Consider the following 19,436-nt stretch of genomic DNA (forward strand, 5'->3'; position numbering starts at 1 on the left):
TATTTATTTATTTATTCAACGGGCAATAAGCCCTTTGATATAAACGTACAGAATAGGAAATGAGAAAATTTTTGAATAATTAATACTGCAAAGAAAGCTCTTAGCCACTTTGTTAGATTTTCTTCTGAACTGAAACACCCTCAAAATATCCGTGACCTAGGTTTATTCATTGATGAGATTAGAAAATTAGAAAATTAGGAAATGAAGGAAAAAAGGAAACCAGGTTAGTTATCTAGAGAGTACCGAGATTTCATGGCTCCTGAAGGTGTGCAAAGAACCAAAGGAGTTAAGCTGGTAACTATGCAGGTTAACGTTGGTAATTAACCTATTTATACAATTATGCTGGCTGTATAGATTTCTCTGAAATTCCAGTTTAAACGTTTCGGTGCTATTAACGTGTATACACGTTCAATGAATTGGCCGTTACGAACGTTATGGACGTGTACACATGTTTCATGAATAGTAGTAGTGCCATAAACAGTAGAATATTCCGCGCACACGCGACACATTCGTCAAAAGTATTGTCGTACCAAGAGGGTTAATAAGTAATCACTGATCAGTGATCATAAGTAATTACTAATCAGCGTCTAATCGACGATCACTATGTATATTATTGGTCGATTGAAAATAGAAATCGTAATTGCCGAAATAGTAGCCAAGACTGTTATTCGGTAAAATAAACGTCAGAATGTAGCTTTATATACTACTTCCGTTCGTCATCAATCTTTCGAACAAAATTCACTTAACTTCCAACGAGTCTCAAACGTTTCCTCGTGTAACCGTATTAAATTGGGCCGCGATTCTAGCTAAAGAAGTGATTCTTTCCCCGGATACTAGATTTTCCAGCCTCGCTGATGGAAACTGCGTGAACAGGTGTGGAAGTCGTGATCTATTTTCATCACGGGTCAATATGTCAGGGTTGAACGATGCGAAACCACACGAATTTAGATCGTCGTTTGCCAGGCGAACGAAACAAGCCAAATTGAACTGCACGGTTTAGGTCCGTTCGAGAGGAAATTAATAATCGAAGTCTGGTCAATTGTGGGAAGTTTTTCCTCCTACCTTGTTTCCTTTGATTTAAACTTCTTGTTTCAACTTTTCATCATTGAATCGAGTCCCACAGTATCATCTTCCCTTCATCTTTCACATTCTTTTCCTTGACTTCAACTTCCTCTTTTCAACTTCTGATCATTGGATCGAGTCCCATAGTATCCAACTCTTATTTCAGAAGGTGATTGAACGAATCGAGATTATGTAAACCCTTAAATCTTAAATATTAATTTCTCAGCTGTAAATCGAACGTTTCGTTGGTCAACAATCGACGACACACGATGATGTATAAGTGTAACATCTAAATCATCCCGGTGGGTAATACCCAGAAATCAATATATGTAAATCTTTCAACGAATCAAAACGCTTAGACGCTCAGAATAAACGTTCACCGAAGTTCAATAGCTCCATGAAGCCTCCGATCTGGCTATTTTTACGCTTCAAAGAATCGTCGGACCGTGAGGGGTGGTAGATAGAGAGAGAAAGAGAGTAGAGAAGTAAAAATCAAGCTACGCGTTTCCAGAGAGTCCATCGGAAACTGGCAAAATGACAAACTCGAGGGCGCGGGTATATACTTAGAGTCTTACCAGGGGGAGGGGACATCTCTTTCTGGGCTTCGATGGGATAACAAAACGGAACGGGAACTTTCGTCCTCTCTCCTCGACCCCCTGCGGACAAATATACGCTCCAGGTTTACACGACCGACAGAAAGTTTAGAAGCAGATCCTTCTTCGAGGGAAAGACGTCAGAATGTCCAGCTGAACGTCAATTTCTAATCCTTGTACAACGATCCAATTACAATCGTGCGTGTGAAACTTCAGGAAAAAGATATTTCCGATAACAATTTTTGCGCAACACGACAGAACCGACATTTAATTTGTTATTCCACTGAACATCTGTTCTGGTTATTTTCATCCAGATTTAGGTACAATATTATTCGAATAATATACATAGTGAACAGCAGCAGTATCTTAGATCGTAATTCTGGCTTCTGAGCAGTTAATAATGTTTATAAGATTTATCTCTCAGTTTTGTACATTAATACTTGAGGAGAACTTTCGTTTTCCATTAATTACAGCAGCATGTTACTGTGTATATATTTTTTTATATTTTTCTTTTTCTTTCCTTCTTCTATTTTTAGTTTTTAACCTTAACTATGATTAAGTTTACTTTCTATGGTAATATGTTCATTCTGTTATTTGAATGTTTATTGGCTGAATTTACTTAATAAGATTAAAGAATTGTTTGCCAAGTATCCACTCATTCAAGAAAAAGTATTATATTGATACAATTGAAATTTCAGCGTTCAATCGATTAAAAATGGTGAAATAGTTTTTCATCTTTTAATTTGTTATTGGAAACTTCCGAATTTTATCAATCTTTTAAACTTTCTCAGAGATTTTACACGTAACTCAAGCACCTATTTACCATCGATTCTACCCACAAGCAATGAAAAACCTACCAATACCCACTCAATATACGTCAGCAGAAGGTCAGGAAAGCATTTTGCATTTAAACTTAACGATCGTTCAAATTGGATCATTCGCCGATAACTAGTATTTCATTACCACCAGCCAGTCGTTAAACGAAAATTTTGAGATCTGGGGTTTGAGAGGTGGGGAACACGTTGACGCGTTTGCAGACACCGAGGATCGCATAGAAATCCAAACGAGTACAAAGTCGATCGCCTACGACGAGAGACAAGTTCAAAGAGATCGTAGGCAATCCTTGGACTCTGCCAACAACTTTAGCGCCTCCGATACGAGAGAGAATTGTAATAATCCGTGACTGCGCAACACCCGTCTGTAAACAGGCCCGACGTTTCTAATCTCGAGCGTCTAGTCTTCACGAATTTTCGGAGTCCCTCACGGTCGGGTGGGATTTATTTCGGGGTCGGTTTCGTATCAGACGGGAATACGTGTACGTGTGTCGTCTGGCGAGCAGCCTCTGGAATTTTCACCGTCATAACCGGAAGCAGAGAAATTTCATTCGTTATAGACGACGAACATTATATTGTACTATTCTCCTTTTATTCGCAACATTACGTCAAACGAGTTATTACTGTGTTCGATCCCTTTGATTACAATTTTACACACTATCGCTAATAAGTAGACTGCGAATGTTTATTTTAAATTTTTTTTCACCTCACGGAAATTGAAATCGAAGAACAATTTTTTCTAATTATTAATGAATAAGTTCTATGTAAGATTTTAAGAAGAGTAAAAACTTCCATTAATTTTATCAAACATCTTGCAGTACCGATTTTTAATAACGAATCAAGGAAGTTTTAATGGACAGTAGAAAGAAAATATAATGTTTTGTCGAAATTATATATTTTAAACCACTTTTATTACCTTATGATAGGATAAACATTCTCCATAAAGCTTTAATGTCCTTCAACATTTTTTATTTCAGACTTTCAGTGATTTCGTAAAGCCTTGTAACATTTATACTACGTACAATGCTTACAAGCGGGAGTGTGTATACCATTAGTAGCGCGAAACGCGAGGCGGTTGTGTTCACAAAGCGCTGTTTCTTTACGGATTAATAGGTTTCGGATAGAAACACCATGTGCTTTCGTAAACATTTCTATATAACGACTAACGTCACTGGCCCAGATGAAACGGGATCGACCAAATATTTGCGTGGCTCGAGTTTCGTTACGCGTGTATATTCGCGAGAAAGACTAGCGGGACTGGACCACTTCGCGGGCGAATCGAGTTTGGCTCCGTTTCGAGCACCCCACTGTGTAATATTTACCAACCAACTCGTATAATACCATTTTTAATTCAACGATCCGATAAAAACGTTGGAAAAACTGGACTTGATTAATTAACCCCTCGATAGAATCGCCATCATTCTTCCCTCGCAATTTCTCGTCAAACTTACGTCGAGTATACTCGTCATGAAAACCTGGCATCTTTTTTGATTTAATTTTGTCATTTTATTAGAATTTATTTCAATTTTATAGCAAATGCATTTTCCCTTTGCTTTCGTCGATTATACTTATCATAGCTTGAAAGTAATTAAGCACTCAAGTGCGCGTTTTCAAAATGGAATAAAACACTTAAAGGGTTAATTGAACAAGACAATCGAAAATAATTGAAATTGTATTACACCCTCATAGCAAACTGTAATTATTGCTACACCTAATACGTGACGTTGGTCCGCCGCAAAAATAAAATAATACACGTGACCAATGAAAGGAAAGTTGGAAGAGAGAGTCTTTTTGACAAACAGATTACGCGTTTCCCAAAATACAACGTAAAACAAATATAGACGATGTTCGGGTCTCGGATGGTAGTTACAAACGATGAATTTTTTTTTTTTTACGGAAACCTTGTAGCTCATGGGCTCGTTAAGAACGTTCGTGAACCACACACGACGATTTTTTTCTATTCGCAGACGATATTACTAGTGAACGACGAGGCCAATATCGTGAATCACGTAGATACGGAAGATCATCGGAACACGACGTTCGTCTGTCGATTTTCTGGCAAATTGCCCCTTTCCCCTCACACCCCTCGATCGGTCGCTATCCTGGCTCGAACGAAAGCCGCTCGACCGTAAATTATGTCCTCTGGCATTAAGCTCCGTATATTTCGGAGCAGACGATATGATCGCTTTTAAAACGGCCTTTAGAGAACCCGTGGGAGAGCAGCGTCTCGTTTTTCGTGAAACGCAACACCGGTGTCGTGATTTTTCACGATAAAACAGAATAGGTGACGGCAGGAACGTTCCAAGTGATACGAAACACATCTGCAACCCTTTGAAGCTGCATTTAATCATTCGTCAAAGGGTCCCGTCACTATAACAAGGACGAAATTCTTTATTGAAAAATTGTTCCCCTCGATTCTAAATGAACTTCGTATCACAGAGAAAATATGGAATACATTCTTTTTTACTGGCAAGATAAATGAATGATTTAGTGTCATTTTGAATCAGACGGCGATATTGTTCAGATTGAAAATATTTTAGCGATCTCTTGTCCGACAAAATGGTGTGGAATGTCTGTATTAGGTGTACTAATAAGTAATTCACTGCAGAGACACACAAAAATGATTAAATAATAGATTAAACAGGATATGTATTTGAATTATTTCGAAAGGAATACAAAGTTTCTCTAAAAAATAATGAACTATTTATCGGTACACCTTGCAATTAACTACATTTGGAAGGTTTTCGATATATCAAGATTTCTAGCCAATCAGACTGGCTTCTCGGTTAAATTCCTGGTGTTAATGGGCCCGGTTGCTTTCAGATATCGACAGACCAGGTTCAGCTCGCGAAGGATACGCAAGAGGGTGGTTTTCAAGCACGGCGATTGCAATGTCGTACAAGGAAATGTCGCCAAGCGACGACGCCGTTACCTTCAGGTAATTTTAAAGTATTTCTAAAAGCGTACGGCCGTGCTAGTTCGCCACTCCGAACGCGAGTATACGTCGTTTCAAGGCGATCCGTAGGATCCTCGACTTGCTGCACAGTCGACAGATCACGCCCCGAGGTATCTCGAATTTCCCACGTATTCCTTTCCGTTCCGAAATCGTCGGTATAAATTCGATTAGCACGGTGGAGAGGGGCTGCTCTGAACTCTGTATTTTATAATTGCAGCCACTTGCCAAATTGCCTCGGACTATAACGCTCGGTTTCCGTGTAACCGGCTGAATCTCAGCGAGATTCTCTAGAAACGTTTTATTCATCGGCCACCACTTAGCTCCGACGAACTAAAATTACCTTTCTCTTATGTAAAATTTGACGGTTACATGCAACGCTATTCTCGGATTTCGATTTCATCCCCTATTATTCGGACCGGTTCTAATGTTCGCCAAAAATCTTGCGTTACACCTCGACACGCTCGGGATCTTTTGTTCTATGAAGCACTGAACTCGATCTTCACTTTTATTCTGTACAATATAAAACACTTAAGCCATCATTAGTAGAGATTTTCTTCTTTGGAAACCGTGAACGTTATGAGTAGACGTTCGTGATTTACAAAGAAAAAGCAAGCACTAATGTAGCTCAGTAAGTAGGAAATTTAGATAGTCTTCACAAAAACAAAAAAAGGTTTAATAAAACTTCCAAAAATATGAACCAACGAAACTTCCAACAATTCTGGTCCACATAGATAGCAAGAAATAAGTGACCCTAAAGTCATTCAAAAGTCAAAAAGATCGCTGTATAGCATTGTATACTGATGAATTCTGTTTCAGGACATCTTCACGACGCTAGTGGACGCCCAATGGCGATGGACCCTTCTAGTTTTCTCGATGAACTTCCTCCTCTCGTGGCTGGGTTTCGCTCTGATATGGTGGCTGATAGCGTACAGCCACGGGGATCTCGATCCAGACAACTATTCCAATCCGAATTTGACGTTCACCCCGTGCATCATGGACATTCGTGGTTTCACCAGCTCTTTCCTGTTCTCAATCGAGACCCAACACACGATCGGGTGACTAGACACATTTTTTTTAACCCTTTTAGTACCTCAGAGCCGATATATCGGCTTTGTGGGTTTCCCGAAAAATACCTTGAGCTGATATATCGGCTTTCCATTTTCAATACAATTTAAACACACGTAATGACACTTTATTTTTTGTTAAATAAGTTTATATAGTAGAACGTTTACTAGAAAGGAATAATAAAATGAAAAAATTAATATTTTCAATTTTAAGAGAACTATGCTCGCTTTAATAGATACCTCAAAAATCGCATGTTTTTCAAGGTATTTTTGAACGGTACACGGAAAACTTATAAGGTACTATAAGGATTAATATTATCACCACAGTCTATGTTGGATCAGTGATTCGAACGAATTTCAGACGCTATTAAATCACACTGCCGCTTTCGGAAAGAAGTTGTTCGCCCTCAGATTAATTAGTTGAACTCGCTTAAAACTGTTCCGTTGCGATAGAGATGGACCCATCGCGGTAATCGTTTTTCGGACACTTAACGAAACAGTCTGCGTAAAGGACAGCGGAGCGAACACAGACTTCGCTTGGGACCCGAGAAGAGTATCGATAACGATAGATTTTTAGTCCTGAGCGGTTCTGTAATGCCATAAACTTGTTGAGAAGCTACTCTTCTCGGTCTAAAAGTTTCTCTATTACTGCTTCCTTCGTAATATCTATCCAACATTCGTATCGACATCTAATATTTATTAGGAGAAGAATCCTACTAATTGCAATGTAACCAGAAAGGTATGTGAACATCTTCCAATTTCTACGTTTGAAGATAGAGTGATCGTAGTTATTCATTTTTTTAAGGGGTTAATGCACCGTAGATAAAAAAAAACTCTAAATCTGTAACAATTTGGAAGCCATGAATTGTTACAGAAAAATTTTATTCTAAATAACTGGATTCCGGGTCGAGGTTCCTGTGTAGAACCCTACGGCAATTATCGAAAATTTATTGTAATCTTATCTTAACCCTCATCTGTCCCTTGTGTCAATTCGATACATTTTTCTCCTAACAGTGACTTTAAAGAATTTACAAATTTAACTATCTATATCTTCATTATATTAATTTTTTATCACTGTGTCAATTTGACACTGAGGGTCAAATTAACTGGGAAAATGAGGGACAGATAATTGTTAACGAACCTCCAAATATGTTACATTTTTGCTATTTCTACACTGCATTACTCTTTCTGCTTGTTCTATTCTATTCCAACGGTTCTGGTGTTAACAAAAACCAATTTTACTGTCTTTTCTCTGTCCTTAATGAGGATTAATTTTTTAGGTACGGATCGAAACACCCAACAGACGAGTGCCCAGAGGCGGTGTTCGTGATCTGCATCCAATCGATGACGGGCGTGATCCTGCAGGCGTTCATGGTTGGCATAGTGTTCGCGAAGCTGTCACGACCGAAGAAACGTACGCAGACATTGCTTTTCTCGCGAAACGCTGTGATCTGCCAGAGGGACGGCCAACCGTGTCTGATGTTCCGTGTCGGTGACATGAGGAAGAGTCACATCATCGAGGCTCACGTCAGGGCCCAGATGATCAAACGAAAAGTGAGAATTCGACGAAGAATATCTGGACAATTCGAAATACTTTCCAACAAAACCGACTGTCGACAAATTTAACTTTCTAATGAAAATTTCTTTTAGAAAATTTTTTAACGATTACCAAGTTATTCGAATTTGCAGGTAACCAGGGAAGGGGAGCTTCTACCGTTCTTTCAGACGGAATTGAAAGTGGGCGGTGACGGCGAAGAGGACAAGATATTCTTCATTTGGCCGACAACGATCGTTCACAAGATCGACGAAATGTCACCTCTTTATCACATATCCGCGAGTGATATGCTGAAGGAACGGTTCGAGATCGTGGTGATGCTGGAAGGTAAAGTCGGAAAAAAAACGGAAAGTCATAAACACGGAAGTGTCCCCCTCCGATGTTAATGAAACTTCGTATGTCTATTAAGCAGTCAAAAATAAGGGTCATGTATTTTGTTTATCGGCTGAGACGCGATTTTAAGGGATGAAACCACCCCTCGAAGTTTCGATCCGAAATTTTTTTGTTACGAACAAGTTATATTTTGGACAATTAGTTAGCACCATATTATTCTACATAAAAAACAGCAAACCTCGTCCATTAGAAGTTCTCATATATCTTCTTTGGTTTTCGAGATATTACTTTCGGGTCGAAACTTCGAGGGGTGGTTTCACCCTTTAAAGTCGCGTCTCAGTCGATAAAAAAAAATACGTATCCCTTATTTCTGACTGCTTAACAGACATACGAAGTTACATCAAAATTGGAAGGGGATACTTCCGTGTCTTCCCTTGTCAAAGGGAAGTGTAAATGCATTTCTGAAGTGTTTTTTATATATTGATGCTCTTAGGCGTCATCGAATCGACTGGTATGACCACTCAAGCCAGAAGCTCCTATCTACCCTCGGAAATTTTATGGGGACACAGGTTCGAGCATATAATCACGTTCAAGAAGGAGACAGGTGAATACGAGGTGAATTACACGCTTTTCAACAATACCTACGAGGTCGACACACCGCTCTGCTCCGCGGCTGATCTGGACAAAATCAGATCGATGCAACGCGCGAAGGGAGGTACGAACGAATTTTCCACCATAGACCACATAATTGTATTTTAAATTGTTATCATTCGATTAATCGATGGGAAAACTTATTGCCAACCGGTGTCGTAAAATGTGAAGGCTGTTTTGTCAACGATAGTTCGCTGGGGAAAATGTAATTGACCTCGATTAACATGAATCAAGTCTATTGAATCTGTGGCGATACTAATCACCGAGGCGACCCGCTGCCTCGAACTTTCTTCTGCGGCATTCTGACCGAAAACATCCTTTCGACTTAAACAGTAACTTCCTGTGTTTGTTTAAACTACGTTAGTCAATTTTCCTATAACAGAATTAAGATCTTAAGATTCTTGGCTTATAAAAAAATTACTGAATTCTGCCACAGGGTTCTCCAAGAAAATATTAAGTATGATTCCCTGTTATAAGTATTGGGACACTTATCGAATGTGCAGAAAATGTTACAAGGCATTACGAAATTACTGAAAGTCTAAAATAAATATTGTTTAAAAAATATCATATACCCCATATACCTAAAATTCACGTCGACCATGCGTTTCCAAAGTGGAATCTGCGGTTACACTCGCGGAAACGTATAAAATATTCCACCTGGAAGGCGTGTTCACGACCCGACGTGATCCAGAATAAACAACAGCGACCGTTTAATATTCAGACGGGTTCGTAAAACGCTGAGGAACGGTTAATTGAAGTGTCGCCGCTGGAAAAACGTGACTCATTCGCGATAAACGAGAATTCCTGCGGGCTCGATCTCGATCTTCTCGAGTAGAGGTGATTTTCGTGGCGTTGACCACGGTCAGGTGATTCTGGATCACAGTGGCGGATCCAGGAACCTTTCTTAAGGGAGTGGAGGGGGAGGCCGAATCCTAGAGCTTTTTTTGAGGGGGGCTAAAATATGTAAAATTACATAGATATATTTTTCTAACCATTTTTTATATATATTATGTACAAGCATAAGTAACATAATATTTTTATATTTTATTACCCCTTGGAGTAGGGCCAATCCAGGGGCCTTTCTTAGGGAAGGAGGCCAAATGTGTAAAAGTACATAGATACCTTTTTTAAACCACCTTTTATATATATTATTTATACGTGACAGAGTATTTTTATATTTCATTACTGTTGGGAGGGAGAGTCGCTCTTATCGTCCCCCTCTAGATCCGCCACTGCTGGATCTTAAGAGATTTAGATTCCTGTGTTGGATGATTTCAGAGCGTATGAGCACCGGAGTGTTCCCTCATTACCGGGACGCGTCCAGCAGTTCCTTGACCACCGGATCCGGTTCGAGTCTGGCATCGTCCACCGGTGGTTTGCACATGAACGTCCCGATGACGACACTTACTCCGATCCCGGTTATGATCACCGGCCCTGACGGTTCTCTGAGACGCGAGAGCATGCAAAGCATGCAGACTGACGGGAAACAGCCGATTTTTTACACGCAGAACGAGGTACTGGTTTCATTGCTGCACTGGGAATATCGTGAACTCAAATTCGACTTAATTAACGGGTGAAGCTAAATTCAATATGGGGTCAAATTTAAAAATTGTGTTTTCTTATGAAAGAATATAAGTTTCTGGCAAACTGTTCTTCTACGGACTCAATAGCACGATAAAGATTACACTGTATTTATATTCTTGTTGATTCGATCGTTGGTATGGAAGTCGATAAGGCATGAATCTTCTTTATCTTCAACGACAGTTATCGGACAGCGAGCCCCATCCAATTAGCCACACGCAAGAAGAGCAAAGGAACCAAGAAGATTACAATCGCGTGTTGGAGGACATCAACGCGACGTTGAGGAAAAATCGAGGACAGAGCAAGGAGGAGAAGCGAATGCACAGGGAGTCGTCGAGGGGCACGTTGGAGTCGAAAAAGAACGAGGGTAGGTCGAACGTGGAGGTGATGAGGAGATCCAGCTCGAGAACGACGATGGATCAGGTCCCAGTCCTCATCAATCCTCCGCCAAGGTCACCCTCTCGACAGCATTTAGAACCTAGGTGAAGAAAATCGCCACTTGGATCCTGAAATTTAACCCTAGACCGATATTACAAATAATAAACTAATACTAATAAATATAGTAAGATCACTATCCACAAACGAGAGATATTTTACAGAAGCTGATGATTTGGATTTTATGCATTTATCGATACATTTATTCAATACAGTAAAAACAAGCCCGTAATATTATTTCAGTTCAGTAACTTAACCTATAGAACTCCGAACTTGCATAAGGATCCGTAGTTTACCGATGATAAATGAATGAGGTTCAATATTGATCTGGTTCGGAAAACATTATCACTCTCGTTCTAGGGTTAACAGACCAAATATATTGATGATACCATAGCTACATAGTTGATTCTAGTTAAGTATAATTCACGTTTGATCTGTCCAGACCCACCAAATTCGCAGAGCATTCGGAAGACCACCATGAGTCTTCTCCTCATCCACATTCTCATCCACATCCTCATCCTCATCCACATTCTCATGCCCATCCTCATCCACCATCGAGGAGATCCAGTTTGGGCGACAATCAGAAGCCTCATCATCCACCACCCAGGGAGCCACATAAGAAGACGAGCTTCATCCTAGGCGACGACGATCACGTCATCACGATCTCGAAATCCCCGTCCCGTCACGACCACGATGAAATGGACTCTGATTCATCGAAAACGAATCATCATCCTCCGAGCAGAGGTCCCCAGGAGCAAGTATAGGTAAGCAGGTCTATCCATTTCTCAGAAACCAACGATCGTCCCCTATTATCATTAAGAAATCCATAAAACGTTTACATTCAGCGACCTTAGAAAATGTCAAAAAACTTAACAGCTTCATCGACCCAACTTCCGTTTCATTATCGATGCGACCAGATACGAAATAACAAAGATTGTGAGATTTGGGTTAGGTTAACGACCTTAGACAAAGTCACAAAACCCAATAGCTTGATCGACCCAACTACCGTTTCGCTAACGACGCAACCAGCTACGAAATACGATGGTTGTGAGGTTCCTCGGTGCAGCAAATTGCTCGCCACGAGGAGGGATCAATTACTCCCCAGGCGATTTGCGAACGATCGGTCCTCTTAAAACAACTCGACTTCACCGTGTACTCGGCTTCTAAATTGCTCTAACTGGGGCACAAAGACGTCACGCGGAGGTAGCTATCTTTCATACATATGCTCCGCTCGATCGACTATCCTCTAACCAGGCTGCATCCGGTCCGTTCTCTGATCGTGCCATGTGGCCTTTCGATTTTTCACCTGGTCTGTCGTTACACACCGTTTCTGAAGTTCACCCCGCGTTAAATGGTCACGGTTGAACTCTGTTTCGTCAGAGATTCAGTAGCTCGAAGCGAGCTATCGATACCAGGAACACGAATTAAAAAGACCGCGATCGATGTGAGTCACCCAACGTTCATCAACACGTCTCGGTGTGCCGATGCATCGTCCACGTGCGTTAAACACCAGGTATAAATAGAACAGAATGCGTTCAGTTTAAAGCGAGCGGTTAGTACACCATAAATCTCGGGCATCAAATGATCGTTCATGGAACGTGACGTCGTATGAGGCGAACTTGAACTGAAATGGAGCACCGATCGAACGGAGAGACCAGAGTGGATCGTTGAATCTCTGTTACGATTAAATTCGTAAGATTGATTTCTCTGCGAAATATATTTCTATGTTATGAAATTCTTTTAATTGGGTTTTCACGCGTACCACGTCACACAGCTGATTCAGACCGTTCAGTCGGAAGTAACGATCGTATTTTCGCGATGTCAGAGGTATATGTATTATAGAGATCCAAATGGAAAAGGTCAGGTGACGTCTGGCATTTATGAACATATTTAGCAATCGAACATCGGTTATATTCCACTGGTTCTTTTCTTCCTGCGTGACGTGATTCGTCCAGGACCGGTGTTTATTTTCTGTGCACATAAAGGCGTAAACTTTGCACAGTCGCGAGGCATGATCGTGGCACGCTTCGTGGATCTAAGCGTGTGGCTTGTAGGTTGGGGACTAAACGAGCCCGGAAATCGTCGGTTACATGACACGGCGTGATGTTCTTGATCGCGACGAGCTGACAGAAGTCTCGGTAATCTCTTTCGCTCCAGTGGTCCCTTGAGGATTCAAGCTCTTGAACCATTCATTATATTGAAATTAATGTTATTAGAAAAAATCAGAAAATATACAGTATTATTCACGTATTCGAACGACGTTTGAAACTAGGGTTACATGCCTTCAAAGAAACCGAAGGACCAACAAACCCCCCCGAGAAAAAAATTATATTACACAAAAAAACGATCCTTCGATTTTTGAGATACAGTTACAGAAATCGAAGATCGCAGTTACAGAATTCGAGATGCAATTTCATCAAGGGTATAATTAAAAATTCAATTCTTCGGACTCTACGTTTATTCAACGCTTAGGAGGACGATATAAAGTTTCCAATCGTGACTCCGTGGACTTCAAGGCTCCTAGATATCCCATGATCCACCGATTATAGTCAGTCAGGACGTTGAGACACATACGGTACGAGTGGAATCAAGATTCATGCTCGCGTGGTATTCCACGTTATGATGCAATACACACGATGGGTTGAAGGGCAGATGGATGAGCGGAGGATTAAGTGGATCCAGAGAGCCGTAGGTTAGACGACACGGACAGGATGAGTTTAGTGGCGGGAAGTGCCCTCGTTATCACGCCAGCCAATTGTTTAATCTCGGCCCTGCCTCTTCCCTCTTCATCCCTACCCGACCAAACGGGGTTTCCACACACAGGCACACACACATACACACGCGCTCGCGAGCCATGACACCGCGCACGAAACACGTTAAACCGGCTATCAAGTTCCACGAGCACGTAGATTCGTGCAAGTGCACGGACCCGTGTCCTTGTTCTCGCCGCCGACACCTTTGCACCTGTTCCCCAAGAGATCTGAGCGTGTAAGCTCGACGAGCGTGAAAACGAGAACTGGAAGCTCCTGGTGTCCTCTGTCTGACGACTGGTCGTCTTTTTCTACTTAGAGCTATTCTTCACTGCTGAACAAATTCCCTCCGGTTCGTTCTATTCTTAGATCTTCATTCCTTGGTCTTTCTTCTATTTTCTGGATATATAAGGGTGAACAAGTCATAATCCCTCGTGATTAACGTCTTCCATGTTTCCAGGAAAAAGAAGACGTTGCTTTGACGGAAAACTTCCTACGTTTTATTATCGAGAATATTTAGTAGACTTTCGCAAAAAAGGTACAGTTATAATTTCAATTATTCCGTATATGGAGCCACTGGAAATTTTCATTCGGAAATGTGTGAATTCTAAAGTTTTTTATTTAACGTGCAATAATGTGGTGTTGTATGTCTTCGTTTGTAAAAAGAATCGTTTACTCGATCGATCCTTAACGTCAGTGATCTTTATTCGATCAGGCCAGCCAATTCCGTGTTCTGATTCCCATCTTGTCAGTGTTTCCGCAATCGCGTATATCGCGATTCCCTCAATTTCTCGTGTACGAAACAGCCATTGTCCGGCCGACAATGAGCACTGTCTAGAATGACAGTCGACGCTCGAGGATAGAAAAACGGCGAAACGTATCACCTTGCGACGGGAATTGCGACATCCTCCTCCTCCGGGACTGTCCTCGGTCTGATATGCTGATTATGCTTGCACTATCTTGCGAATAACGATTCGCGTTGCTCCTATTCGCGCCTCGAATGGTCTCACTCGGAACTCTTCTTCCTTCGAACGACGCTTTGAACCATGTTAGATGAATCATACTTGAGACAGATATCGAACGACGCTATGATTGTCAAATACGATCATGAAAATCTGACAACAATATAAAAGAAAAATTTAACACCTCGTGCACCGTTCGCACGTATTCTGTTAATGTTCTTTTAATTAAATGGGGCCTGAATTAAAATCGAATCAGGGAAACACATTTGCCTGTCACTAGATTGTAATATATTAATCGCTCATTAGCTGCAACAATGACGTAACTCAAAATTTGCAGTTTTTCAGCTATTAGTAGAGAAAAAACTGTTGTTGACCGTAAGTGAATTTCCTTCAGTCACTTTAATCTGATGTTAATATAAAAAGTTCTAATAAAAAGTCATAAATAAACCTGTCCATCCTCTAAAGGATAATCTGTCCACGACAGTGTTACTTCGTGGCGAGTGACTGTAATCTTCCATAGTACCGAAAGGGTTAGGAGAAGTTTCAAAACATCCAACAAATCCCACAATTTTACTAATATCTCCAGCTCGTTTTACAAGTTTTCAAACTCTTATCGCGTTGTACATATTACCACGAAGAAAATACCAGTTAAGCAACGTGAAACGTTACCATGTTCACTGTCAGTGCCGAAAAAGACCAGGCCTAGTTCTGGTAGAAGTAACAATAATTTAGTTCGGATCGAACGTGAACGAAATCGCTCGAACGAAGTGGAACACCGCAAGGATTCACGGAGGAGTCCTGATCTTTCCTTACAGGTAAACGGTCGACGAAAGTCAACGGGCACACGGTGCGTGTATATCGTCGAGGAAAAAGAAACCGGCAGTCCTCTCGCCACGTCTTCGCGCAGTGTCGGCTAAAGACGGCTGGTCGCGGCTTTCTCGACGACGAAAACGTGTGTCGGTTTCCCGATGTGAAGTGCGAAGAAAAAAAAAAAAAGAAAAAAAAGGAGTAATTACTCGGATAACACTTTTATTGCACACTTGTTTACCTCATTTTCACGGCAATCGTGACTAAGATAGCCGTGGCCCCGAAGGTCGTCACACTTTTAAGACCGAGTCACACGAACGTGTAAGTGTTACGACGACAGCGCCTCGGAGCAGCTCGTCGCAGCGGAAATCACGCCGGAATTTCAGCTGTTTCGAACGTCGATATCATGAATGAACCCAAGTGCTTCATCACGTAAACGTAATTAATATTAAAAGTAAATTAATCAAACAAACGGGGACGTGATTACCGAGTGACTCGACGGACGAATGGGGATTTGGTTACGAATCGTGAAAACACAACTTCACCTGTGTTCATGTGAATCAGCTATCCGCGGAATCTCGATGTGACCACTTTCTTATTAAGCGGTGAGTCATCGTGCGGGAGAAGGGAGAAAAAAATTGCAGAGGTGTGTTTCTGAAAAATCGAGTCACCGAGACCTTGGGACGCTGGTTCCTAAGTTGCGATGCTGTATGAAACGTACGAGACTTTCGTCGATAATTTCGTAGGTAAAGTGGTATTTATATATTTGTCGACGTGTGAATATATTTATCGGTGACTGTTGACATTTGTTACTGCAATTGTTTACGTGTGAAACCTTATATAGATGTACCTGGTATACCATGATTAACCTGTTGATTACTAAAACCCATTTGTTTACGTAAAGTAAAACCAGAATCGTTTACAGCAACCTTTAATTAACACAAAAAACCAAGATTATTTCCATCATTTTGGGGCCTGTTGAACGTTGCAATCGTGCCTAAATAAATAAAAACGGCAGTCTAGATTACTGACTCACAAGTTCGTTCACAGAAATCTGAAAAATTTATCGCAAAACGATGGTACCAGTAGCAAGAAAGAGAATGTAGAAATAGAGATTGCAGGAAACTGTGCAATTATCATCCAAGACTTCGTTCTATCCGTCGAATCCAGGTCCACGGTGTCGCATCTAAGACCAATTACCAGAATCCTAACTCTGCTCTCCGCAGCAGACAGTTCGAGAACTCCGAGAGTTAATTAGGAGTTCGAAGGATTTCGTCGTTTTTTGGGGCACTCGAACCGGTCGTCGAGGTGCCACACACTCGTGGCGCTCGTCGAAACGTCACGGTCATGCCCTCCGGCCTCGTTGACGTAATTGGTTATTATCACGGCGAAGTGTGTCCCCTATTAGTGGATACCCAGTGTACACACTGTGTCCCTTGTTAGTGCGCATTAGCGTGTATACAGCGTGGACACAAGTCGCGATGCACCGTGGTGGTGGTGATGCGCACGTGCTTCGTCCGCGAAACGATCGGAAAAATCGTGTAACGAGAGCACGTTCGTGCGTTCGAGAATGAAATAATGGCACCCATGTGGGGGGAGGGAACCGTCGTGGGAAACAATCGATGAGAATCGTGAATTTAGTGGGCTACCAATTTACCAATCGACTCCACTCGATCGATAAACGTTGGGTCGTTGACGTATTTACGAGGGATATTTTTAAAGTATGAATCGTATTGTCATGATCTGATAATGGTTCGTTGTAACTCAAAGTCCTTGTTTTTACAATGAAAATATATCTTGAACTGCTTTTTAATACAGCCCACGTTGACTTCCAAGCATTTTTGAGATCGGCTGACGAATTGATATTTTATAAATCTGGCTAAGCTTATTTATGGAACGCTGCTGATAGGATTCAGAGAAAAACGTTCTGAGCAAACGTTGTTGCTGTTGTAATTGTCTTCTTATTCCAGAAAATTTTTTTTATTTTTTTTTAATGTGGTCGCTTTGAACATTATTTAAACATATTCATATGTCTATAATGTGGTAACAATTCACATCATTTTGTTCGGGAGAGTCCAGAGAATTATTTCGTGTCAAAAGCAATTGAGTAACTATTAATGTGAAAGCATAAGACATCTCGAAATTTGCAAACTTACAAGTTTTATAAAAATTAATTTTTTTGGAGGACGTCGTTGATCAATAAATCCTCTTGCAATATTCGAAAGAAATAAGAGTTTCGGAATATTTGTAACAATGCTCAACACTCGAGTTCCATTAAATTAAACAAACAAAGAACAAATAATGTTTTTAATCTATAAAACAACTAGAAGAAACTATATACTCACAGATATGAAGAAATACATGATACTAACACTTTATTTCATAATTTAGAGTACACCTAACAGTGGGGACGAAAGGGTTAAGAGAACGACTCTTACTTGAAAAACGACCCTCGTAAATCAAAAGTCGTGTTCATCGATGTTTATCGCGAAACGATACTATTATTCACCGTTGGCCTCCGGCCCAATACCCGTTGATAGATCAGTAAAACCGGCAGAGAACCGTAAGAGTCATAAAATCAGTCGGTTGATTAGCATACGCTCGAAAACTCCGATCACCGTGTCAACGTCTCGCCTCGTAAAATATGCACGAGCGTGTAAACGTTTAATCCCCGAATTCCCATAGACCATACGGAAGTGTATCTAAAAACTTTCCATAATACATCTCTAACGATCGATCAATGGATCACTCGTTAAGCCAACAGGTGGCTGTCTCGCCAACTGTTTCTATCGTTCCGACAACTCTATTCCCATACGACATAAAGAACGATCGTGACGGTTGGATAAAAACGTAGAGCCTGGATCGTACTGGAACGAAGAGGATCGACGGAACGGTAGAATCCGAGGGGTCCCGCGCGTGAATGTGTGGTAGGTACGTGACTGCTCGATGCTGATCGACGATCCTCGATCTCGTTGAAGAAGGTAGGAGGAACAGGCTAAGTAAGAGAGACGAAAGGGAAGGGATAAAAGGCGGGCGAGGAAGGTGTGTTGACGTCACTGGACAAACTCGTTGCTCGGTGTACGCTCGTCGGCGACGCGATCTCTCGCAGTTTCACGAGGTTTCGGACGTCGACGTTCGTTGCCTCGCTAGAGAAACCTGTTGTCGATCAGGTCGTGAAAATTGTTAGTGAAACAAGATAAAGAATCAGGTCCAAAAGACCTGTGAAACGATCGAGTACGCGCAGTGGTCCCAGTGGCGGGAGAATTGAAATTCAAAAAAGTGTGACGCAATTGGTTCGAACGACATCTGTGAAGCGGTCGAGGACCACGTGGCCAACCGTGTCGACGAATCCGTGCTTGATATTCCACCTTGTGCGCGGACAGACTTCACGAAGATTCCTCTGTTATTGTATTCGAGACTCGTGAAACGATCGAGATCTACGGGGAATTGATAGAGGAGTAATCGTGTGGAGGCAATTTTCCATGGATTTTCACGGGGATCGTTGGCATCACTGGCGCGTTTGAAAGGTAAACGTCGATGACGTGAGGGAATGCGTTAATTGATCGGCGTGATCGTTCTGTCGGCGGCTCACGTGATCCCGCCGGCGGAAAGACAATGAGGCGCTCCGGTCGGTCGGATGATCAGTGATTAATGGCCGGCAGGACGCGAATTTTCCGACGTCCGATCGCTTGTCGACCTCGTTTCTTCTCCGTGATATCGTGCGCGACAGTCTTGACAAAGAATGAGAAACGGGAACATCGATTTTGGATCTAGGCTAGAAATTGATTTTCAGGGAATCTTATGGGAAACGTAGATCGTTCAAAAATTGAAGAACACCTTCGTCTACAACAAAA

General features: G+C 41.4%; 1 protein-coding gene across 1 annotated transcript in view; it reads left to right on the plus strand.

Moving 5' to 3' along the window:
• The window catches only part of LOC107194169, a 29,624-nt gene that overhangs the window by 5,716 nt on the left and 4,472 nt on the right, over nucleotides 1-19,436 (plus strand). Inside the window, exons 2-9 of the mRNA XM_015583739.1 lie at nucleotides 5,262-5,426; nucleotides 6,261-6,499; nucleotides 7,789-8,062; nucleotides 8,198-8,390; nucleotides 8,890-9,112; nucleotides 10,318-10,561; nucleotides 10,812-11,110; nucleotides 11,506-11,827. Of these exons, the coding sequence (XP_015439225.1) occupies nucleotides 5,262-5,426; nucleotides 6,261-6,499; nucleotides 7,789-8,062; nucleotides 8,198-8,390; nucleotides 8,890-9,112; nucleotides 10,318-10,561; nucleotides 10,812-11,110; nucleotides 11,506-11,827 (1,959 nt within the window). The remainder of the gene's footprint in view (nucleotides 1-5,261; nucleotides 5,427-6,260; nucleotides 6,500-7,788; nucleotides 8,063-8,197; nucleotides 8,391-8,889; nucleotides 9,113-10,317; nucleotides 10,562-10,811; nucleotides 11,111-11,505; nucleotides 11,828-19,436) is intronic.

Source organism: Dufourea novaeangliae, unplaced genomic scaffold (genome assembly GCF_001272555.1).
Source record: "Dufourea novaeangliae isolate 0120121106 unplaced genomic scaffold, ASM127255v1 scaffold21, whole genome shotgun sequence".
In the NCBI taxonomy this organism is placed as follows: Eukaryota; Metazoa; Arthropoda; class Insecta; order Hymenoptera; family Halictidae; genus Dufourea; species Dufourea novaeangliae.